The 25,763-nt window shown below is 41.8% G+C and overlaps 1 protein-coding gene across 6 annotated transcripts in view; it reads left to right on the forward strand.

Annotated features, from left to right (window-relative positions):
* F5 (coagulation factor V) overlaps positions 1-25,763 on the forward strand; it is a 68,889-nt gene that overhangs the window by 6,722 nt on the left and 36,404 nt on the right. For all 6 annotated transcript variants that reach the window (XM_051186140.1, XM_051186141.1, XM_051186143.1 and 3 more), the window contains 5 exons: positions 5,552-5,674; positions 17,538-17,750; positions 20,481-20,624; positions 23,764-23,985; positions 25,364-25,529. In XM_051186140.1, the coding sequence (XP_051042097.1) occupies positions 5,552-5,674; positions 17,538-17,750; positions 20,481-20,624; positions 23,764-23,985; positions 25,364-25,529 (868 nt within the window). The remainder of the gene's footprint in view (positions 1-5,551; positions 5,675-17,537; positions 17,751-20,480; positions 20,625-23,763; positions 23,986-25,363; positions 25,530-25,763) is intronic.

The raw sequence follows: 25,763 nt of genomic DNA on the forward strand, positions 1-25,763 counted from the left end.
ATAAAAAAGGCTACTGTCTCACCATGAGTCCTGGGGTGGGGCAAAGGTCATCTATAAAATCACTTTTGTGATGTGGGCAGGAAACTGGAGGATCACCTGTCCTCTCCTGCAGAGTCTATTTTCATATTCCAGGGCAGAGTTTACTGTGTTCAATAGATTCATAAGAACTATTTAACTTGTGAGTAAATGGGAACATAATCACAAGGCCAAGAAGAGAAGGCAAGTGTTCAAGGATGAATGCTATGAGGCTTTTGCAAGGCTCACCAAATATTGATGTCATTGCTAAGCAATGCATTGTGCTAAATAATGCACAGTAACAGAAAGGACCATGGCCAAGCTGGAGACTTCTGAACTGATAGAGCGAGGCACCAACAGTTTTTCACAAGGGAGACCACTGTGACAGGCATCCTTCCAGATGAAGGCCTTTTGTAGTGACCTCCTGGTAGAGCCTTGTTAGTCAGAAGTAGACTTTGAGAGTCGGTGAGAACAGCCTGGATCATGTTTAAGCCCTTTCACATTAAATATTAGCTTTCTCTCAATATCTGTTTATCACAGAATATATTTAATGTGGGGCAACTGGGAGACTGTAGCATCCATTTTTTGCAGCCCTTTCTTAAACTACCAGTTCTGCTTAACTCTGAACCACTGAATGAAAGAAGTACTATTGCGTTCATCATTAGGTCCCAAGGATGGAGAACTGGCAAGAAAGAAAAGCCTCCGATCCAGCTCAGATTGGGACTTGAAGGCTAGTTAGTGCTGCCCTGATCTAGTTCTGTGTTGTTTGTACCTTTGCTGTGTTTTCTTTTCCAAACACTTGGCGGGTGTGGTTTCAGCTGAGCCATGAACAAGTCATCGTTCTTCACCTTTACAGCAGCAGGAGCACAGACTAGTTAATTAAATTAAAAGCCCAGGCTAGTCATTTGGCTTATAGCCTGAAGGTGACATTTTGGTGAGGTTTGTGGACACCTAGACAGTTGGGAGGCCAGATGCAGTTTCAGGAATCTAACTTGGGCTTCAGAGTTTTGAATCTCCACATGTGTCTATGAAATCCTTGTTCCCAAATGAGCTAAATGCAAGCTGTCTTCACAGGGTGTCATTCTTTGTTCAGCAGAGAGCAGTGCATCTGATTAGCTCATCCACTGCAGTCTTTCTAGTTCTTCAACTGTATGAGATTGGCTACATACCATGCAGTCTTCTCCAAGCCCCAAAGTACATTGTTCCTTCTCCCAACCTTCCTTCTCTCCCATCAAACCATCAGTGGGACAGGACTTAGACTATGTGGCTAAGAGAGGAGGAAATCACACCTTGAGTCTGCTACATGTGCTAAGGTATTTGAATCACGGTTATGAAAACAACATTTAGCTGTAACTTAATTATAAAGAAGCAGGAAGGGAGTTTGAATAAACACCCAAACTATCAAAATGCCCATTGAAGTAAGAGGTTTTACTGGATCAGATAACCCAGGAAAGTTTTTCTTGGCAGCTGGTATTTGTAGCCATGTGATACCAACAAACAAATAACCATGCAAGAAAAGCATGACAACAAAATACAGTGCTCACTGTGACAATGCCCTCAGTAAGTACTGGACTGTTTGCAGCCCAAGCAGGTTGTGCTTCCGTAATAAGTCAGGGCCAACGAATGAGCGAGATGAAATCCAGAAAGAGGAACCCATCTGGAATAGTCTAGGAAGGTTAGGGTCTTAACTGTTCCAAAGAAAGAATTAGGGAAAGATTTTTCTTGGGAGTGTCAACACCTATATTCTAGGCTTAGCAATAGGAGGGCGTCACTACTGATCTCTAGCAAGCCAACCCCCCCCCACTTTCCCACACTTCCCCAACACACATACTCCCCAGGCTTTGTTAACCATCTCTAAAATGAGGCATGAAGAATGTGGCCTCCATGATCTTGTCCGAAGCATACAGGAAAAAAAAAAAAAAAAAAAAGCAAGCTCCTGGCATAAAAACAACATAAATTCCAAGATGGGTGCTTCAACAAAAAGAACAGGACAAGAGTGGCCAAAAAGATAGGGGCAAAGAAGGCAGGAACTAGATGACAGTGGCTAGAAAGATAGGAGCAAAAAAGACAGGAACTGGATGACAGTGGCTAGAAAGATAGGAGCAAAAGAGACAGGGACAGGAGAGTGAGTAGAGAGATGGGAACAGAGTAGGGGAGGAAGGACCTCTGTTGAGCTGTGACAAATTATCACACATTTAGTGCTTTGAAAAAGCATGAATCAGCCAGATGTCCTGGCACACATCTCTAATTCCAGCATCAGGAGGTCAGGACAAGAAGATTATGATTATGACAAGACTAGCATAGGCTACATGGCATGACCCTGCCTCAAAACACGACTTATTTTTTTTTTCTTCTTCTGTTACAGTTAAAGTTCTGGATGTGCGTGGGGGGAGGGATCAAAGTAGGGCTCACTGGGTTTAAATAGAGGAGTTGGCAGAGCTCTGTCCCTCCTAGAGGCTCTGTCTCACTTTTTCCCATTAATTAGAGCCGCCTGGGTTTACTGGTGTTTCCAACCTTCCTCCATCTTCAGAGGAGGTGGTATCTTCAGGGTGGTATCTTCTCATTCCTCCTCAAGCTTCTCTTGTAACCCTTTAATGAGTACCCCTGTGGCTACATAAGACTATCTGGTAACCCAGAAAAATCTCTGACTTCCACAATTAACAATTAGTTTAATCATATGTGCACAGTCCCTTTTACCACACAAGGCAGCACACTTCCAAATTCTAGGTATTACAACATGGAATGGAAGGGGCATTGCCTGCCCACCACACAGAACCATCATGTGGTATCTTCCATCCCACAGTATGTTGTCTTTGTATACTCATCTCCTGAGCAGGTTCCTGGCACCATGTCACCTTGCTGGTCCCCACCCCCTACCCCATAGCCAACCCACTCTAAAACTCAGAAGTTTATTCTCCAGCATACATATCTGATATTTTCTTTGCTGAAGACCTCCATGATGCCCTTAATCTTACCAATGTTTCTCTCAGACTTTCTGTCAGCCTCTAATCCACTTTCTCCCAGGCCATCCTCAAGAAACAGATAGCATTTAAAATCTAAATCTGGGCCAAAGAAGAAGAGAGAAAGAGGAGAGAGAGAGAGAGAGAGAGAGAGAGAGAGAGAGAGAGAGAGAGAGAGAGAGAGGGAGAGAGAGAGAGAGAGAATGTAAATGGAAAGTAACAAAAACATATTAGAAGTCTGGGTCATATTATATCTTGCTGAAAAACCTCAACAACCTCTGACTGTTATCAGATGAAAACTAAAATTCCAAATGTCCTACCAAGCCCTGGACAGCTGGCCGAATATGATGCCTACAGTGTTACTTTCAACACCTTGTTCTCTTACCCACTAAGAGAAGGTGCTCTCTTACCTGCCTCAGTGGCCACCAAGAGCTCCCTGAGTAGGCCACATTTTCTGGCATCTCAGAGCTTTCTGCACATGCTGATACCATTTGTTTTCCTGCCTTCACACCTCATGGAAAACATCACTTCCTCAGGAAAGTGCTTGTCAAGCCTGACCCTCAGCCATCTCACAAGCCTGGAACAGGCTTCTCTCTATACAATGCTGTTTAGCATAGTCTGTGCTTTTAGCTAGAGCTGCTTGTGTTTTCTTGATGCATTTCTTACTTCCTCCATCTTCACAGTTAGGAGAGTGGCATCTTCTTTGATATTATTAGAGTTTATAATTAAATATCTGTGTGCTCATTTGTTAGAATGTTTCTCTTTGTATTTTGTGAGCTCTAAGAAGTCAGAGAGTGCTTACTTCTTGTCCATATGTCACAACTATGTGTCACCACAGCCATGTGTCACCACAGTCTGATGCCTAAGACAGTATGCAAGAGTGAAGTTCTGTGTAAAGAGGTGCCTTAAAATTCAGGACCTCGAGTAAAACAGATTTAAGTTTAAATCATATCGTTGCCTTTGTTGGTTATGATTTGGGGGATGGAATTTAATATTCTGAGATTCACTTTCTAGCATGTAATATGAAAATCTAATCAATATCTTAAAATTTTATTATGAAGGTTAATATAAGGACCTGTAGTACTTAGATATATTGAAGGGACAATAAATGAAAGTCCCATCCTAATTATCACACTGCAAATGTAGTCAACTGTAATTGGATGCTGGCTAAACATCATGACCATGTTATTACTTCCTTCTTCTGCTTCGAAGACACCCAATGGGCAGAAACAAATCCCGTGAGATTATAGCTGGCTTGGGTGTGAGAGCATCTGTTGCTGCCACTTGACAGAACTGTGGTTAGAGTTGATGGGTGCCTGAATCATTTGTGAGCACATGTTAAAATGTAGAGTCACAAGCTCCACCCCCAGACCAATAACTGGAAATCTTTTTTTTTTTTTTTTTTTTTTTTTTTTTTGGTTAGACACCAGGTTAGTCTGAAATGAAGTCTTCAAAGACTACCCTTTGGGAAGTTGTGACATGAGTCTCCAGAACTCTGGCTCATATATAAGCTTCCTGCTAGGAACCAGATGAAGCAGGCCCTGCAGCCCCTCAGCTCCCATAATATCTTATACATCTAGACATTCAAACTGTGTGATTCCTTGGGGGCCAACAACTGTTGTATCAAGACTCTGCACTGTGCCTGGCAATAGCAGGTAAAGCTCTAGCCGGCTTCCTGCTTCCTCCCTGTAATGTTAACGAATAGCATTAGTTAGCCAGTGGCTCAGATCAAAAAAGCTCTGGAATCTTTCCTGACTTCTCATACATGCTACATCCCATCTTTTAGAAAATCTTGTTACTTTAACTTCCAGATGTGTCCAGAAAATCACCATTGCACTGCTACACACACTGGCTGAACGTATCACTATCTATTCCTTACACCATATCTCTCTTTTCCATACATAGCAGTTGACATTTTTTTCCTAATGAGTGTGATTTTTAAAACATGTTGGACCATGTATATACTATACAAAGTTCAAATGACTTGCTGCTCCATGTAGAAGAAATCCAAATTCCTACCATAGTCCATGGATCCTCCCATCTCCCACACCTGCTCACTTCTCATTTCTCCTTGATACTGTAAAATTGTTGTGAGGACTGATACAAGGGCTTTCCTCAAATACATTAAGGTCACTTTCGCCTAACATCTCAGGGATTGGGGGATTTTTGAACTTACATGAGTACCAGAGAATGGTGGGATTTACTTACTCCTGGACTGCACTCAGCTCCATGGGGTGGGGGATGGGAGAGTGGAGACTAAAAGGCGTGAGAAAAGACAGCACATGAGGGTGGGTAGGATCTGGGGCAAATGGTCGCTCGTATTTTGGGAGCTGCTTCGGGTTAAGGTCAATGATTTGCCGTTCATTGTTATTTAATGAGCTGTGGTGGAAATGATGGGAGGACAAAGATGCAAAGATCAGAGATGGTTTAAGTCAAGTTCAAGAGAAGCAAGCCAGCTTCAAGACCAGAAGGAGTGATAGCAATCCCCTTGGGACCTTTCTATGTGTTCCTCTTGATTAGCAGGTGTGCCTTTGATGATCCTGAGAACAAACAATATCAAACTTATCCTCCTACAGGACTTCTTGGACCTACTTTATATGCTGAGGTTGGAGACACCATGAAAGTTCACTTTAAAAATAAAGCTGACAAGCCCTTAAGCATCCATCCTCAAGGAATTAAATACAGTAAATTTGCAGAAGGTAAGGCAAGTTTATTATCCCTCTGACAAAAGAACAGGTCGATCTCTAGATCAAATATCTGGTATCTAAGAGAAATAGAAATGTTAAAAGTTGATCCTGCTTTTGGTTTCTGAGAGGAAAGCCAATGGTTTAGAGTCACTTACCTACCAGGACTTTGTTAGGTTCCTGCTCCTAATGAGGTGGGTGGAAAAAGCATCTATTCTCTGAATTTCATATGTTCATTGTAAAACTGGGAATAACAATACATTCTAAGATGGTTTTAGGCGTATATAGGTCCATGTTTCTACAATAAATACAAGCAAGAATTATCACCACAGAGACAAATGCAGGGCAAATTCATTCTGCTTGAACTCCATGGCTACTATGCTTCCTTTCCCTGCTCCTACGAGTTCAATGGCACAAACAAATCCCATGATAAGTGAGGGTGAGCAGACATGTTTTTGTAAAAAGCCAGCTACTAAATACTTTCAGCTCTTCAGGCAATAAGATTTAGGCTGCCTTGGAAAGAGGACATTTTAACTGAGGAATTGCCGCCATCAGATTTTCTTGTGGGCATGTCTGTGAAGCATTTTCTTGACTGTTGATTGATCTGGGAGGTTTCAGCCCACTGTGGATGGTGCTATCCCTGGGCAGTGAGCCTGAGCTATTAAAAAAAAAGAAGAAGAAAAGAAAGAAAGGTAGGTGAGCAAGCCAGGGACTCAAACCCATGAGCAGACATGAGCAGAGTTCTTCAGTGGTCTCCACTTCAATTCTGCCTTGAGTTCCTCCTACCTTGGCTTCCCTCCATAAAGGACTATCATCTGTAGTCTGGGTCAGCCTCTTCCTTCCCAAGCTGCTTTTGGTCAGTGTTTTACCATAGCAACAGAGAAGAAAACTGGAATAGTTGGCAAGTTCCTGGACAAGACATTGCACAGAAGTCTCTTCCATGTTACCCAAATTCATACTGTGATTAGCCTACTTATGAGGTTTCTCAACCAGAATTCAGCAATGCAGAACAAGAGAAGGGGACAACAGCATGGTCAAACAGTCCCGTTCAAGCATCACTTACAATGTGGGAGAAGGTAAGAGTTGTGGACTCTGGCCCTCAGCTCAGTTGTTTACAGAGGGAATGGACCTTGCAACATCGTTCATCTTCTTTGAATGTTTATTTGACCCTCTATTCCTCAGTCAGCAAGCATTTGTGAAACAAAATTGCTGAACATGCCCCCAGCACATCTATTTGTAGTTTCTTAGTATTGCGTAGGAGTGCCTAAATTCCCATAAATTCAATAACTAATGCAGTAAATGCAGATAAGTAGAGGAAAAAAAAACTTCCCTGGGAAACAAGATATAAACTTAGTATATAGTTTCCTTGTAGAGATAAGCCTCTGGTTCTGCATCATGCTCGTCTGTATTACAATACACTATCTCCCCATATCTGTATCTAGCACTCACCTTCACCTATTGCCTACCTCTGTAGTTAGACCTATTTTGATGGGGATAAACTAGCTACATGGTGAGTCCAAATTCTTTATCTTAGAAGTAAGCACTCAAGCCAGGAGTTGGTGGCGCACACCTTTAATCCCAACACTCAGGAAGCAGAGGCAGGCAGATCTCTGTGAGTTCGAGGCCAGCCTGGTCTATAGAGCTAGTTCTAGGACAAGCTCCAAAGCAATACAGAGAAACCATGTCTTTTTAAAGAAACTTTGACTTTTCAAAGCTTTGTATCAGGTCTGGGAAGACAGCACCGCAGGTAAGAGTGCTTAGTGAATGAATATGGCACCTGAGTTCAAATTTCCAGAACTTCCATAAAAAGCAATGCATGGCCAGATGCATCTGTAACATTCAGTGCCTGGGAGTGGGATGGAGACAGCTCTCTAGGGCTGGCTGGTCACAACTGAGCTTTGTTCACCAAAAAAACTCTGTCTCAAGGGACTACAGGCAAGAATGATGAGGTTATCAGGCATCCTCTGTCAACAGTGATCAGGTCACCAGCTATCCTCTGGCTTCTACCCATGCATGCTCTCTCTCTCTCTCTCTCTCTCTCTCTCTCTCTCTCTCTTACACACACACACACACACACACACACACACACACACACACACACACATACACATACCACTGTAAGAATCCAAATTTTCTATCCCTAAAGGAATTTTAATTGAAATGAAATTTAATTTAATTTTCAAAAGTCTATAAGTAGCATGCATTGCACTTTTGGTAGGCTCTGTTTTAGGGATTATTTTAAGAAAGTCTGTTTCATAGTAAGTCTTATCCTTTCTTTTCTTCCCTGTCTATCTCCCTTCCCTCCCTGTCTCTGTCTCTCTCTCTCTCCCTCCCTCCCCCCTCTCTGTGTGTGTGTGTGTATATGTGTGTGTATGTGTGTGTGTGGGTGTGTGTTTGGGATCAGACCCAGTGTTGCACACATGCTGGGCAAGCACTATTACCACAGAGTGGCATTCCCAAACCATTAGTAGTATTTTTTCATTTGATTTGTTTTCTTGTATTTATCTTGTATTTATATAACACAAAATTATTTTAGTGTTATATAAAATGCTTTAAATTATATTTAATGTTATAATTCCATTACATTTAACCATCTTCTAATAAACTAGAGCCCTAATTCTAAAAAAAATCCTAAATTTAAGTGTTGCAAAATTCTGGATATGAAAACTTAGTCTTCAAGGATTTTTCATAACATTCCAATTTTTGATGCAAGCTTATTTGTCTTTTTTTTACCAAGTATGAAACTAATGATGACTAAAAAATTCTCATAAACCCCCAAAACTCTTCATTTTCCATTTTAAAAAACCTCATAAGTCATTATACAATACCAGCATTAATTTGCCCATTGTGTAAATTATGACTTCTAGAGGAATATCCTGGACCCTTGCATGCACAGAGGCATTCACTGTGTTTAATAAAGGGGAAAGAATGAGTTCACAAAAAATAAGTAACGAGTGAAATTTAATGAATGGGTACCCTAAATGGCAACCAGAGTCTCTTTACAGAACTTCACTTTCCCAAAGCTTGCATGCACCATTTCACATTTGAAAACATACTGGGGGTTTCATTGAAAGTAATTAGTACCTCATGGCAGATGTAACCACGCTATAAAGTTGGCCATGGACTGGGCAGGAAAAGGACAGAACAGAGTAAATATAAAATGAGGGAGAACTCTTGTGTAAGGGGTTTACTCTACTACAGGATGAACAAGGTCTTCTATGCCCTGTTACAATTCGTCCTGTCCATTTCTCATCTTTTCAATTTAGACTTTAACTTTGATTGCAAAGTTAAAATCGTATTTGCCAAACCAAAAACAAAACAAACACCAAACCACATTTCAAAAACACTTCCTCTAGGGGTGGTGCACTCCACCACCATCACAGCTCTTGGGAATGAAAATTTCCTGCTCTAGTGTACATGGGGGCAAGATTCACTGCTGTCAGCATCGCACACCTAGTGAGCACAGTTTTGCTCTTTTCTCTTGACTCTGTATAAGAAACATATGACTACGTGCATGCATATACTTTTATTGAAGGAAGTTTTGGGACAGAGTAGAAATAAACACAGATGACCAGTCAGCTTTGTGTAACTTCAGGCACATGCTCTTGAAAACAGATTCAAGCAATACGGTGATGAGGCTCAGGTTAGATACACATAACACAAAAAATAAAAAACCCAGAGACAGATATTGGGGTTCAAGCTAAAGATCAGAAAAGTAAAGCAGCCAGGCCAGTAGCTCTTACATCTACCTCAGACTGAAATGGGTGTCCTGTCTCCACAAATCCTCAGAGTGCAATGCAGACTGAAATCTCTTCAGTTCCTCTCTCTCCTGCCTCATATTCCTTTCTCTTCCTAACTGTAACACTTTTGTCTCCACCTCCCTAATGCTGGGGTTAAAGGCATGGTGTCTCAAGTGTGGAGAGTACCTTTGTGTGAGCTGTTTCTCTCTTAGACTGCATAAATTTCATGTGGCTCAGAGTGGCTTTGAATTAACAGAGACTTGTCTGCCTCTGTCTCCTAAATCCTGGGATTAAAAGTGGGCACCACCACTGCCTGTCTCTATGACTGTGGCTAGCTTTGAATTTTGATCCCCGGTGGCTTTATTAAATCATGAATAATATTCACCACAGATACAAATTCTGTATTTGGCTTTGAAAAGCATGTCACTTAAGCCCCAGTACATACTTCCTTGGAAAGAAATTTTCTATGATAAGGGTTCCCTTCAGAACCAGTTTTTCTTTTATAATTTCAAATTTAGAATCTTCAACAAGATTTAGTCATGTGATATTATAGGCTTGTGTCATGGGCGTAGAAAAGATGGCTCCACCCTTTTTCTGAAATGGGCAGTCCCAGTGGCTCAGACCAACCAGCTCAGCTACCACCCAGACCCACATCCTAAACCTTGAGTTGGCCCACCCTGACATCTACCTCATCTATGACCTGCTGGAGAGTGTGAAGGGACTGGTCCTGCAGAATCATAGCCATGGGATTCCCAATGACTGGGTGCAACAGCAGGATATCTGAGAGGAGTTTCAGTGAGGATCCTGTGATGATGATGCTGTGCCAGAGGCCTTGAACTAGATCAATGACTCATTGCAATGTACATTTTGTGGGTGGGGTTATTTGATAAAAGGGTATACTGTGTGATACACCTCAACTCCCAATGTCACTAGAATGAGTGATGAGGTGTTGGAAAGTTGGAGGAGTGAGGTGTTTGTTCATTTGTTCTGTTTTGTCTTTAATTAATTTTAGGGAGAATTTCTTTTGAGGGGAATGCTGCAGGAATGATAGGCAAATATGAGGGACAGGGAGGTGAGCGGTATTGGAGTACATGATATGAAATCATCAAAAAATAAATGATTATGTTGTAAAAAAACACTTCCTCTAAATATCTGTTTTGATTATGTTTTATATTATGTAGGTTATAAACTGAGAAATATAACATTTCTATTTTATTCTAAAAGTAAAATGATCTGCTATGAAAAGAATAAAAGCACTGATAAAAGTATCCTCTAATTACCCTAGTAATCCTGTATGTACTTACAAGGTACATCCCATATACAAATCTACTGTTTATTATTTATTTCCAGGTGTCAACAATTCACCTCTTAAACTTAATTAAAATTACCATTCAAGAATACAAAATACTATCTTACATTAAAATGAGAAATGAAGTTCTCCTTGTGGATATCTATTTGTATTGTCATAGCAACATTTTCAGTACCTACATGTATGTCATAGCATCCTGTTTTGTACAGGTTTTAAAAACCCACTGACCATTAAATTTGAATGTGAACCATTAAGTGTTCACAAATAAATTTGATGACACTGGGAAAATCAGTCACACACCTAGAAGGCAATTCTTACATAGGTTCTTCTTCAAGACAGGCAGCACATTCTGACCATGGCCTCTGCATTGAGTAGCCCTGGGAAATAAACAGAGGTCAAAACCATCACAAGGACAGCACCGTCATGTGCTAAGCCTGGCCTCCTTTGCATCTGAATCTGAATCTGACACAGGGCCTGAGATGCTCGAGGTGCTGGTGGGAGTCATGTAATCATTGTTGGACTTAACTGAAGGACTGATGATTTATTAGAAATAAGGATGCTGGTTTGTCTTCCTTTTGCTCAAATGTACTAATCCTGTGAGCAATTATAAGCAATTTGCCTCACTTCTTAAAATGGAAACATTACTGATACAGGTTTGATGTTTGTGTTTTCCAAATTTCATGTGTTGGAAACATGATGCTCAATGATACCATATCAGGATGGGACCTTTGAGAGGGTCCTAGGTCTTGGAGCCTCAACCCTCATGGTGGGGTTTGTACAACCCTTATATATGGAACCATAAGTGGCGCTCTTTCTCCCTCTGTGTGCCACATGTGACTATGATGAAGGGAGCAGTCTGTACCAGGGAGGGGTCTTGTGAGAGCACCACCATGTTGAAACCCACATCTACCCTCTAGAACCTTGAAGAATGTCTGTGCTTAGATGCCACTTAGCCTAGGAGACTTTGTTATAGCAACCTAAAGCTACCCTGATCCCAATTTTCCTCAGATGTGTTAGAATTCAAGAGCACTAAGATTTGTCTCCTCTAAAGGACTGTGAATGGCATGGCAGCTTGGGATATGGTGTGTGTGTGTGTGTGTGTGTGTGTGTGTGTGTTCTAGTCCTCATAACCCATCAAAAATACCATCTCTAAAAAAATCAATTATTTTATCTTAATTTAAGGTAAAGGGCTTTAAAGGGGTATTAAGAGCCCCTATCAAATTCTCAGGGGTACAACTCAAAAGTTTTGACTTTAATATCAAAGTTCAGATGCCTTCTTCTTCAACTTATCCAGAAAAGATATCATGAGTCATACAGCCTAACAAATATTTAATCAGAAATTGTGATAGGAGATGGCTCAGTATGTAAAATACTTATTGTGCAAGTGGAAGGACAGAAATTTGGGTCCCCAGAAGGGGATGTGGTCATGGCAGCCCTCTGTAAACTTCAGGGTTTAGGAGGTAGAGACAGGGGATGCTTAGATCAAGATAACTAAGCAGATTACTGAATCAGAGAGCTATGGTTTCAAGTAAGAGACCCTGCATATGTATGTATGTATGTATGTATGTATGTATGTATGTATGTATGTATGTATATGGTGGAGATCATTGAGGAAGATACCTCATATCAACATCAGCCTCTACATGCATATGCACGCAGGTATATGTGCAACTGAACACACATACAATCATACACATATACCTATATATAACATATGCACCATGTGAAAACAATTAAATAATTGTAAAAAGAACATCACCACCTTATGAAGCATGGAGTCAGAGGAGTGAGCTGTGTGTATGTAAAAGCTAACCAGACATTGTATCTGACAGCCTCCTGCCCTGCAAAGTAGGCTTCATTCTGTCTTTTGGAGAGCCTGTAAAGGCAGCAGGAAGATGTTACTTCCCCTTTATCAGGATCCCCTGTGGGGTCTTAGTAACTAGAACAGTGGGAGCTTCAAGTTGAGAAACACCATGTCTTAACCCAGCAGGCTGTGGAGGAAGATGGTCAGGGCAGCATGCATGCTCGCATAGGACAGCTCAAGGAACCACAAGCCTACCAGTTGTTGCACAAAGCCTGACCTGGGTGGGAGGCCTCCTTGTCAGTCCTGTTTGTACTTCATAGCTTGCAGAGATAAAGACCTCCTGCCTCTCCTTCAAGACATTTCCTCATGGACTCTTCTATTAAGAGTTAACATTATAACTTAAGCTTTTGTCTTTCCCCAGCTCCTGACCATTGTTTTGTTTGTTTTGTTTTTTCCTTTTTTACTTCTTTTTATTTATTTATTTTTCTTATTTTGCATATAGATCCCAGTTCCCTCTCCCTCCTTCTCTCCCACCCTCCCATGCCCCCACAACCACCCTCTCATCCCATCCTCCCCCACTCCACAGGGAGGGGTCAACAAAATCTGTTAAGTCATTTGGAGTAGAGACTAGGCCCTCCCCCTCCTGCCTCAAGGCTAAAGGAGTATCCCTCCATGGGGAATGTGCTCGCAAAGTCCTTTTGTGCACCAGTAATACATCCTGGTTCCACTGTCAGAGGTCCCTTAGATTGCCCAGGCCTTCTAACTGAGACCCATGTTCAGAGGGTCTGAGTCAGTCCCATGCTGGATTCCCAGCTATCTGTCTGGGGGCCCATTAGCTCCTCCTTGTTCAGGTCAGCTGTCTCTGTGGGTTTCTGTAACCTGGTCTTGTCCTCCCTCTCTGCATCTGGATTCCAGTTTGGCTCAGTGTTTAGCTGTGGGTGTCTGCTTCTGTTTCCATCAGCTACTAGATGAGGGCTCCATGATGGTGGATACATTAGTCATCAATCTCATTATCAGAGAAGGGCATTTATGTTAGCTCAAATTGTTAGTTGGGGTCAGTCTTGTAGGTTTCTGAACATTTCTCTAGAGTCAGTTTTCTCTTCAAACCTATAATGGCTCCCTCTTTTATTCTCTCTCTCTCTCTCTCTCTCTCTCTCTCTCTCTCTCTCTCTTTCTCTCCCTCCCTCCCTCTCTCTCTCCTCTTGTCTATTCCTTCCCTGACTCAATCTTCCTACTCTCACATGCTTTCCTCTCCTCCCCTTCTCTTTCTCCTAGCTCCCTCTCCTAACCATTGTTAACACTTGAATCCTGTTGATCATTAAAGTGGGAGTTTATCTCATAGTAGACGTTAGTTGTTAGTTGGTGTTAAACCTCTCATAGTGGGATAGATGTAATATGCTCAATTGTTGATCTTTACCCTTGAGCAAAAGTCATAGTCTCAGGTGTCTACGATAGCCAGCTGGATAGTTAATGAGCAATGATTACAATGGACAGTAGTGAACACAAACTAAAAACACAAACAAGCAAACAACAAACCAATGCCAAGACTCTGGATCAGTCAGACTTTGTGCCAGAGTTTGGTTATGCCACCAGATCTCTGAAATTTGCATTTTGGGTTTTTTTTTTCAAAGAGCAATTGATGATGGATGGATGGCCCTAAATAATACATTCAGTTTTCTAAGTAATACATTCAGATGTTTTTAATAGTAGCTTTTAATTTACTTTCATATTTTGCAATCCTAACAGACCTATAAGCTATCAGTTAGTGACCTTGGCTAAAGCCAAAGGACCATAAATTGTAGGATTACAGCAAACATGCATTGAACATATATTCCATGTTTCCAAGACACCAGAGATGCTTGACATACATGCGAAACCCCTTCCCTCGAGGAGCCCATACTCCAGCAATCAAAATGTACAGGATTCTAATAATTATCAGTAGGAAATAATATGCCACAGATATTTAATTATAAATCATAGTGAGTACTAAAAAGAAAATATACATAACAGAATCAGAGATGAAGGAAGAAGTAACTGGTATGGTGTTGGCTTCGGAAAGATGACCATGCTTTTATCTAAAGAATGAAATGAAGCAAGAATACTCTATAAACAGAGAGAACTGTATATGCAGAGACCCTGGGTGGGATAGCATTGGGCATGTCTGGGGAACAGACAGGACGTGTGGTGATAGATGCAGAGTAAATGGCAAGAATCACATTGGATGCAGTGGATGAGAATTAACACAGAGACACACAACTAGACAACATTCAGGGAGTGAGAGGCTTTGGAGTATTCTGTCTTAAATGGGATGTCTTTATTAAATCCCTTCCCTCAAGGCTTGGGGATTTATGTGAAAGGAGAGGTGGAAAGATTCTAAGAGCCGGAGATGGTGGGTGACTCCAAGGAAACAGTGTCTTCCAGACACAAACTGATGCACATATGAACTCAGAGTCTGTGACAGTATGCACAGGTTCAAAGCAGGGAAAGTCCCAGCACTGAAAAGAAGTGGACACAAGGTCCCACCCTTCACTAAGAGGCTATTCACAATTGGTACCTGATAAGAAAGGGAAAATCAGTTTTCTCCAATAGAGGCATACTGCATATATCAGGCATACTCCAGGGCAGGCCCATGGCCAGGAGTAGTGGGCCAACACAAAATGGACTCCATGTTTTGGAAGAATTTTGTTTTTATTTTGGTGTGTGTGTGTGAGCATGCATGTGTGTATATGTGTGCATCCACATGTGCTTTTGTTTTAATATTTTTGTCTTATTATTAGTCACTTTTTCTTTTTTGATTTTTGATTTGGTTTTTTTTTTCCTGGTTGCTTTTCAGAGAGAGAGAGAGAAATAGCAAAGCAAAGTTGGGTGGGTGGGGAGGTGGGGCTGATCTAGGAGGAGGTAAGGGAGAGGAAAACATATTTTTAAAATATAGTGTGAAAAAAATGGTAAAAAGAAAAAGGATTAACAAAGTGGAGAAGCAGGGACAGGAAGAAAACCACACCAGAGCATATCACAATAAAGCAAAACTACTGAAAGTCAGCAGGAAAACAGACACCATATACAGGGAAGGACAAAACTAAGAAATGTTAGCAGACTTCTTGCTCTGTGACCAGTGCAAGTCATGTGACAGTGTGGGGCATCCTTAACATACTGTGGTGGGATATCCTTGAGTTGTAGAACATGAGGAGATCAAGCTGGTACTAACCCGGAAGCTTCTTCTCTATTGGCTAGCTTTCATAGTACTGGAAGATCCATGCACACGACTGGGGGAAGAAAGCAATCACCAGTCTTAGTCAGCTGTAAACTCTGGGATCTATAACAACAACCCATGAGGTGCTGTATTAATTGATGATTTATGTGAGAGTGCCAAGCCCATTGTGGGTGGTGACTTCCTTGAGTGCTATAAGAAAGCAGGCTGAGCAAACCAGTAAGCAGTGCCCCTTCATGGTTTCTGTCTAAGAGCCTGCCTCCAGGTTCCGGTTCTGATTTCCCTCAGCAAAGGAGTGTTACCTGAGAGGCATAAGCTGAAACAAACCCCTTTCCTTCTCAAATTGCTCATGGTGTGTTTTATAACAGCAATGAAAACCCTAATAAGACACCGATCAAACACGGAAGGGTAAACGATGTATCGCCTTATTTATATGACATGATATAAAAAGCAAAGTTTTAGTGAAAGAAAGCGAGTGAAGAGTTGCTTGGGTAGGAGAGAGCATGGATTGCAGATAGCACAGTGAAGACGCTGGGGTGGCTGGGAGATCATACTGGGGTGAGGCTTTGGAGAACCCTGGTACCTTCTTGTAGGTGGGGCAGCAGGCAGTGGGGACCAGATCATGAATGAGGGAAAATGGCACCTGGCCCTGGCCCTGGCTTTCCTTCATTCGCCGTGGCTGGCTGTCAGATTGTACACATTGGTTAAAGCTCACCAAGCACTATATTTAAATTTGGTGAGTTTTATTATGTATCAATAAAAGGAAATGACCAAGAGAGAGGCAAAGAAGGATGGGGAAATAAAGAAGGGGAGAGCAAGGCTGAAACCACGTATTCCTCTTTTCAAAAATGCAATCACTTCAGGAAAAACAGTTCCCACTGGCCCATCATATAAACCACTTCAGGCTCGGTTTTCTGTACTCTGATGGGCTCGCCTTCTACCAAACAAAGAAAACTCCATCTTAAAGAGGAATCTTGGCATCAGCTGATGATAGTGAAAAACTTGGCTTAATTGAATGAGGAATGTCTCTGGCAAAGAGGAAGCCAGACCCTCTTGTTTGCCTGGGACCCTGACTTTCCCCCTTCCTGCTCTCACTTGCTCCATCTCTACCATGTCTCAACCCTCCAAACTCCTTTTAATCTGGGTTCTTCTTCAAAACCGGAAGACTAATTTCTACATCGCCCTCTGCTGCTGCTGGAGGGAACACCCAGGATGCATAGGTTGTCAATGGGTTTTTTGCACAATGAAGTGAGGTATCTTCACTTCTGGGACAGACTAGTTTCATATGCCCAAGGAATAGACTGCATACAGGACTTGGGGGCTGAGACCATGGGGTGGAAAAGAGTTGGACTGATCCAACAGCAAAGAGCAATGAAGAGATTAAAAGAGGGGGCAAGGACGATTGCAGTAGAAAAGAAGATGTATTTTCAGTGCCAAATAAGACAATATGTGAACAGCACACACACCTCATGCCAGCAGCAAGCTAGTATGTCCCATAAAGGACTCTGAAGGAAGCATACTGATTCTTGTATTATAAGGTGGTTTACTAGTGAAATGTGATTTGAGTCTCTGATTACTTACATATAATCAGTTGTTCCAATACTCTGAAAACGAACTTGGTGAGTCTTAACTAATCTTCGATAGTAGCAAGTATTCTTCAGGTTATTGTGCTGTGTAGATGTGGGGATAGGTGGATGAGACTCTGATTATGAAAGCTGCTATGAAATGCAGGTAATTTGCAGAGAACTCATCTCGGGTTCCCCACAATGGAGAGTGATGGGAAATTCCAGATATCTTTGTGGCTATTACTTCTCCAGGAGCTTCTTATCCTGACCACACATTCCCAGCGGAGAGGATGGATGATGTTGTAGCTCCTGGAGGAGAGTACACCTACCAGTGGATCATCAGTGAGGACAGCGGGCCCACACCAGATGACCCTCCATGTCTCACCCACATCTACTACTCCTATGAAAACCTGACCCAGGATTTCAACTCGGGATTGATCGGACCTCTGCTTATCTGTAAAAAAGGTAAAAGCACAACACCAGATTCAACCACAGCAAAGACACAGGGGTGGCTGGAGATCATACTGGGGTGAGACTTGGGAGAACCTTGGTACCTTCTTGTAGGTGGGGCAGGAGAAGGCAGTGGGGACCAGATCATGAATGAGGGAAAATGGCACCTAGCACTGGCTTTTCCTGTGTCTTCCAAAACCTTCCTTCAAATCAGTCATGGCAACTCCCTTCAAGTCCGTTCTGACATTGTGTCTGCATGTTTGCATGACCAGTAATCTTTACCCCAAAGCCAAGTCCATTTATTTTAAAGTGTGCAGCACCCTAATCCCCGAGAGGCTTCCTGGACAGGACACTGGCCGGTACAACTGATATAGCTGAGGTTTGTTTTAGTGATTTGGTTTACAAGAATGTGTACTCCAACTCTCTTTCTACGTTGTTATTTGGTTAAGGATGGGTGGGTGGGTGGGTTGGTTGGTTGATCTTTTATGGTTGGTTGGTTGGTTGGTCTTTTATTTTTTTAGTAGACAGGGCCTTGAACTCATAATGATATTTCTCCCTTAACTTCCCAAGTGGTAGGGTTACAGGTGTGAGCCACATTTTGCAGCTTAGCTTGCTTTCTTATAAACAAGTTGAAGGCTTAGGTGTAATTAACCAGATTTTGTAAGTGTCAACTTTCACTGACCTATGTAGACCTGTGTCTTTGAGACCTGGGATTTGGAGACCTTAAGGAATGGGGTAGACTACAGTATACTGTCAGTTCCAGTGTACTTTTTTACCCACAGGTGAAATGAAGAAAGCAATGATCCAAGGAAGGTTGTTTGAGTTCAGAAAAACATGATCAGAAAAACATGTAAATAAACTCCAGTAAGCACATACTAAATATTGACAGAGCAGCCCTTTCCCAGAACTTTCTCAGGACAGACCAGTTTAAACACCATTACCTGGAACGTGCCATATTGTATCTGAGAAAGCATGAAAGCAAGGCAGAAAGCTACATCCAGATTCAAAGTACATGAAGACAGCACTCAGTACATCCTTTCACTATTGGGTTCCATAGCTATGTTCTGACATCCAACAAGAACAAACATGTCTTATAAATTGCATGTAAATGTTTAACACAGGAGGCACAAAATACATCCAAGAACAATCCAAGGAACAAAATGTACTCTAGGTAAAAAGCCCTCTGCCTTCCTGGAGCCTCTCTCACAGTTCCCCAAGGCACTGCTCAACATGTATCACTCTTTTGACTATGTTCTGACAGTGAGGAGTTCCATTAGCTATGCTTCTTAGAAATGCACCTGACTTTCTGTTCTCCTTCTCTTACTCTGAGAGACTTCTACCCATCTTTCATTGAAACAGCAAACTGCACCATGGGGATAATGTCATACCTATACACAGATCATACACCCCGCTATTTATTAATCATACAAATATATTTTTTTAATTTCCTGAGATATAAAAGATGCTGTAATTGCACTGGAAAAGCTGATGATCTTATAAAAGGCATTTTCATTTTATCACCATTTTTATTCATATAAGGATGGGTTTATCTTGACACAACCATTTCTCTAGTTGAGTGTCCCATTTATGTTTAAACGAGGAAGCTGTATTCAACATGGGGTGTTGTGTTGTACCATCTGAGATAAGATGCATGTTCTGGTCTAGGAGACTGGAAGAAATGGGTGGTTTTCATTGTCGACTTTTGTTGTTAGCTTTTCTCCCCCTAAGTGAACAATTGTTAATTTATTTCATCTAAATATCCTTTTCTAAAATTTCTTATTGATTTTTTTTTGTGGATTACACATCTCACTGCCCCTTAACATTCACCCTCTGCCACTGAAACCTCTCCCCAGAACCAAAACAAAATAACATTTAAAAGAAAAATCTCACATGGAAGCTGTAGTGTGACACTGTGAGTCACATAGTAAACCCTTTAGTCCATACATCTTTACTTTCAAGTGTTTACTGCACTCAGCCATTGGTCTGGTTCGGGGCCTCTGGCTTCTGCTAGGCCCTCCTGCACATCCTGCTAGACTCCTCTTGGACATCCTGCTGTTGCCCTGTGTCATGGAGATCCTGCAGCTTTCGATCTGCAGGACGAGACCCTTCAAATGCTCTAGCAGACCATAGAAGGGGTGGATGTTGGGATGGGCCAACTCATATCCTTGGTTTAGGCCTGGTGGTTGCTGGGTTGGTCAGCAACCCCATCCTCATCAGCAGGGTGAGCTGTCCAACACCTCCCTGGCTAGCTCACCCTATACAGCAAGCAGCAAGGAAGGGGTGGGGCCAGTTCTCCCACTCTCACATCCTCAGGGTCAGCTTACCTGCACCTACACCTCCTGGGCCAGGTGTTACTGTGTTGCCCAGGCGAGGTGCAGGGGCCACTCTCTGCAACCAGTGAAGGGCAGGCCAGCTCTTCTACTCTCATGAACTTAGTGTTAGCTCTCCCACCCACCACAGGCAGCAAAGGAGAGTTTTGGGCTTTTTTGGGTAGACATTTACTACATAGTCCAGAATGGACTTGAACTCTCCATATGGCCCAGGTTGGCCTTGAACTCATGATCCTCCTGCCTCAGCTTCCTGAGTACTGAGATTATAGGAATACATCATAAGACCTGACTGGGAATGTATGCTTCAAGTTTATATCATCATTACTTGTTTCTGGCCCCCAAATGCCGATGTGTAGGAACACTAATGGTCCTCTTCAGTCCAGAAATTGATAGAAGCGTGTCTCTTCTCTCTCAGGCACACTAACCGAGGATGGGACACAGAAAATGTTTGACAAGCAACATGTGCTGCTGTTTGCTGTGTTTGACGAAAGCAAGAGCTGGAGCCAGTCACCATCCCTAATGTACACAGTCAATGGCTTTGTGAATAGGACGATGCCAGGTAACACAGGGGCCACGCACCATTCAGCAAAGACAGTGTCACTAGTACCTTGGTCCCACTGTTTCTGTAAGGTAGCTTATCACATACACTGGTTTCCAATGCCTCGTGGCAAATTATCACAATCCTATGCAATGATTCAGTGACTCTCGTGATTTTTGTCATCATTGTCTTCTCTTTTTTGTCTTACCCAGGAAGTACAACAGATAAACCAGAAGGTAGCAAAGAACCTTATTTGCTACAGCCTTGTTGGGGGTAGTGTCTGAGCATATCACTTCTACTCAAGTGCAGAGTCACATTCTAATAGGAATGATCAACAGAAAAAATGAAATAAAGAGGGCTGAAGAGATGGCTCAGAGGTTAAGAGCACTGGCTGCTCTTCCAGAGGTCCTGAGTTCAATTCCCAGCAACCACATGATGGCTTACAACCATCTGCAATGGAATATAATCCCCTCCTATCATGTGCATGAAGACAGAGCACACATGTACATAAAATACATAAATAAATCTTTTAAAAGGGAATAGAGACACTTATAGTAAAGGTGAACAAGAATGTGCTCTACCATACAAATGTATTGTTAGCTGCTCAAAAGTCTATTGATAAATAAAATTCAGTTGCATGTAGAAGGTTTTCTCTTCTCATCTACAGATAGAGTTTTGTAAAAAGGTAAAATCATACCAACAGTTAAGTGGGGGGGGGGGGCTGACTTCCACTATACTAGCCAATTTTATGTTGCTATAATAGAGTACTGAATGCTGGCTACTATATAAAGAAAAAGATGTTTTAAAAGAATTCAGTTTTAGAAGCAGAAAAATCAAGCCTGGCAGGCTCAGCCTTTGGGGAGGGATCACTTGTTTGTGTCATGGTAGGACAAAGAAGCAAAACGGAAATGGCTACATGTAGAAGAAGCCAAGAACAGGAATGGCCTTGTTTTATAATAACTTGTTCTCATGAGAATTAACCAAGGTCCCATGAGAACTACATAAATCTCTTCAAGGACAATACTTCCAGTGACCTAACCACTTTCCACTAGGCTCTGTGATTGATAATTTTTACCACCTGAAATGCACCAACAGAGCCAAGCTTTAGGCTTATGAGCCTTTCAGAGACATGCCATAACCATAGCAACCACCTATACCACTTCTATGTCCTCCTAGTAGAACTATCTTAGAATGAAAAACCCAGGATATATATACATATATGGTCTCTCTGTCTCTCTCTCTGTCTCTCTCTGTCTCTCTCTCTCTCTCTCTCTCTCTCTCTCTCTCTCTGTGTGTGTGTGTGTGTGTGTGTGAGATGTAGTAATAACAACTCAGGGAGAAAGTCTACATTTGCTTCTTCTTTGCTCCCATGATGGCTGGGAAATTGCTCATTTGCTCTGTGGGAGATTCTAACCTTGGCTTCTATCCTGGATTTACATTCAAATTTCAGATTTACAATCACAAGATACAAGATAATTGGCTAAAAATTGGTCCCTTAGTATATATGTACACATACAAATATACATACATACATACATATACAAATAAACACACACATATATATATATACCCGATGGTATATATGTATATATTATGTTTATGTTAAGTTTTAGAAAAATGAAAATATTTTCCTGTTAAAAAATTCTAGGGGCTGCTGAGATGGCCCAGTGGGTACAGGTGCTTTTCTCCAGCTCTATTATTGACCTGCGTTCGGTCCCTAGGATCCACATGGTAGAAAGAGAATCAACTTTCACAGGTTGCCCTCTGATTCCCACACAAGAATCATGACATCCGTGCCCGTGTACATACAGAAAATCAATAAATAACAGTAAACAATAATAAAAATTCTAAATTTCATTGTGTATCAATATTACAAGTGGCTTCTTTTACAGAAAAGTAAGCATTGTCAAGAGTTAATGTCTGGTATCACTTTCAATTTTTATTCTATTTCATTTGGTGCCTTCTGCTGCCTGGCTCATGTAGCTCCGGGTATTGATTCTAAGTTCTAAAACTAGGTTCTTGCAAACCTGAAACTGAGCTATCAGACCTCTACCTTTGAAGATCTGAATTCACACCTCATTTATTTCCCTGCCTCTCTGCTGTCCTTACCAACTAGTAGTCACAATATGCTGTTTCCAGAAATGGAGTTATCAATCCCATTATCTGTGTCCTGATAGGGAGACATTATTATCCGTGTAAATATACCAAAGCTAAAATAGCAAAACAGAGAGATTATATGGTTGGAAAGAAGAATAATTTCAAATAAAAGCAAAAGAGCAAGAAAAATCCCTAGTATACACACCACTTAAGCCTGTAAAGGCCCCCATCTTCTGGAGTAACATACACCATTACAATATGCTGCAGATGTGTTCATTGCTGGACTCAGTGTGAGCTGCTTTTGAAGTGGATAAACACACCCACAGAAGCACACACACCTAGCTGCCTCTCAGCTTCCTGTTCACAATGCTTTCACAAGTGACAAGTGCCTCTATGGATGAGAAGCCAGTTCTCAGATCATCCATCCTCTTGTATCTAGTGATCATGGATCTGGGTAGGAGCCAAGACTAGACTTTTTCCCAAGGCAAATGAGCATTTTCTCAGTCACTGTGGCAACAAAGTCAGCAAAGTGAGCTTTTTCTTAGTTCTTTCTTCCTCAGTTGTTAGCAATCTGTCCGTGAAAAGCTCTTGGTGTCCAGTTACAGCTAGTATACCAGCAACACAGAAATCAATCCATTGTCATTAAAATAATTCAAAAGTGGGTAAAGACACAATAGAAAATTTTCACACTTCCTTCCACTTTGACCGGATCTGACCTCTATCTCCATGAGAGGATTAGGTATGGACGTCCTGGCCTATGGGAAGTGCTGGTGACTTCTTCCAACTAAAGCCAGGTTGATGTGACCAGTCTGTACAAGACTTTATCAATTCATACACTGAGAGCCCTGTGTCTCAAGACACCTCTCAGTACTGGACAAACCAGGATGGTTCATCACAAATTGTGCGGCCCCCTAAGCCTTAGTCCTTTAGCTGTTCTTGCAGTTCTGTGGGAATGACCCCCATTCTAAGCTCTATCCCTTCCATTGGGGTATTACTTACTACTTGAGATGTGACTCTTTGCTTCCCTGACACTATGTGTTTGGATGTTGTCTCTCCCTCTCAGATATAACAGTCTGTGCCCATGACCATGTCAGCTGGCATCTGATTGGGATGAGCTCTGGGCCAGAGTTGTTCTCTATTCACTTCAACGGCCAAGTCCTAGAGCAGAACAAGCACAAGGTGTCTACCATCACGCTGGTCAGTGCTACATCTACGACTGCAAACATGACTGTGAGCCCAGAAGGAAAATGGATTGTTTCTTCCCTCATCCCAAAGCATTATCAAGGCAAGGAGCCTTTCTGACCATCTTGTGTTGAGTACAGCACCATTTATTGTCCTTTACGCTTTTAGTCAACCCCACCTAGATGAACGCATCATGGTTCCCAACAACACCATTGCATCCTCTTAGACTCATGGCCCACTGGTTGGGGATGAAGGAAGTGCATGCATTAACAAAGACATTTTAAAATAAAGCAGAAGCTGAAGATATCTCTACATCTATGAAAGAGGAAGAAAATTGAACCTTCTGTAGATGTGTTCTTGGGTGTGTTTCACATGTAGCTAAGGGAAGGAACTCAGAGACTAGATAGAGTAGAGCAAACATCCACAAATTTAAAGAAGTACAGAGTTATCAAGACTGACAAGGCCAAACATGAGAATATGGTCCTGTATAGTGAAATGAGCACAAAAGCCTGGCACAGGAAAGAACACAATGAATGTGTGTTGAAAGGACCATAAACAATACATTCTCTGTTTTACTGGGGGAGGGTCTTACACTGTAGCCCAAGCTGGCCTTAAACTCACTATGTTCTCTAAGATAGCCTTGAACTCACGACAAAACCTTCCTGTCTCAGTCTCCCCAGTACTGGGATTATAGCCACGAGCCACCACATCAGCCAGAAATGGGCTTCAGAGAAAATCAGTGATTTGTCCTGAACCAGCGGGAGTCATGTGGTGCCATGTAAATGAAACAGTTAACTGTCATGTCACAGGTTTTTGCTTTTAGACTGTTGAGAAGAGCATTGAAGTTGATAGAGATGGAAATCTAAGCTAAACCTGTTACTATAGAAAACTGTTCCTTCCCACCAGGTGTGTAGGCACTTGTTTTCATTCTGAACAATGAAAATTAAGTTGAAGTGATGACACTGATAAACTATCACTGTGGTATATTTATTAATGGGAATAAGGCAAAAATAAAACCAAAATTATGGACAAGGGGTATTTTGAGTTACTACTAATCACATCAAGTATATAATATTATAAATAACAAGAAAAGACAAAATGTTTATATTTAGTTATTTTTGAGAGAGAGGGGGAAGGAGGGAGAAAGAGAGAGCTATGCTAAAGATTAAAATACATTAAAATACATAGAAAGCACACACTTGACCATAGACCTATACCCCAGCCCTAGTCCCAGGGCTTTAAGTTTGTTCCTGGTGAAGAAAAACAGGGATTCTTTCTAACTTCTTCCACTAGCCCTCGCCTCACCCTGCTTTCTACTCTTGCCTCCCATTAAAAGAGTGCGACCCAAATGGCTAAAAGTTGTCTGAGCATTACTTTGCTGTTATTATTTGTCCCCCACTAATTGGTTTAACCCCATCAAAATACACATTTTGATGAAATTTTCTCTTAAATTCTACTACTGACTTTATATCTTAATCCAGCTGGGATGCAGGCTTACATCGACATTAAAAACTGCCCAAAGAAAACCAGGAATCCCAAGACACTCACTCGAGAGCAGAGGCGTCACATGAAGAGGTGGGAGTACTTCATTGCTGCAGAAGAAGTCATCTGGAACTATGCACCTGTGATACCCGTAAATATGGACAAGTGAGTTGGAGTTCAGGCGACCGTACAAAGATTAGAAACGTGTTCCTCGGGATCCCTAGTGTGTGAAGCTGAAATCTGTTGTCACGAGTGGCCAGCTCTCAAGGGACATGTGTATTGCTTTCTGCCGAGGCATTCTTATCCTCATGAACATTTCAGTACACCTAATTCTTCATAGGAATGTGGCCTGGTGATAATAACAAGAATAACGGCAGCTAGAACTCAGTGAATGCTTGC

Source organism: Phodopus roborovskii, unplaced genomic scaffold (assembly GCF_943737965.1).
Source record: "Phodopus roborovskii unplaced genomic scaffold, PHOROB, whole genome shotgun sequence".
Classification (NCBI taxonomy): Eukaryota; Metazoa; Chordata; class Mammalia; order Rodentia; family Cricetidae; genus Phodopus; species Phodopus roborovskii.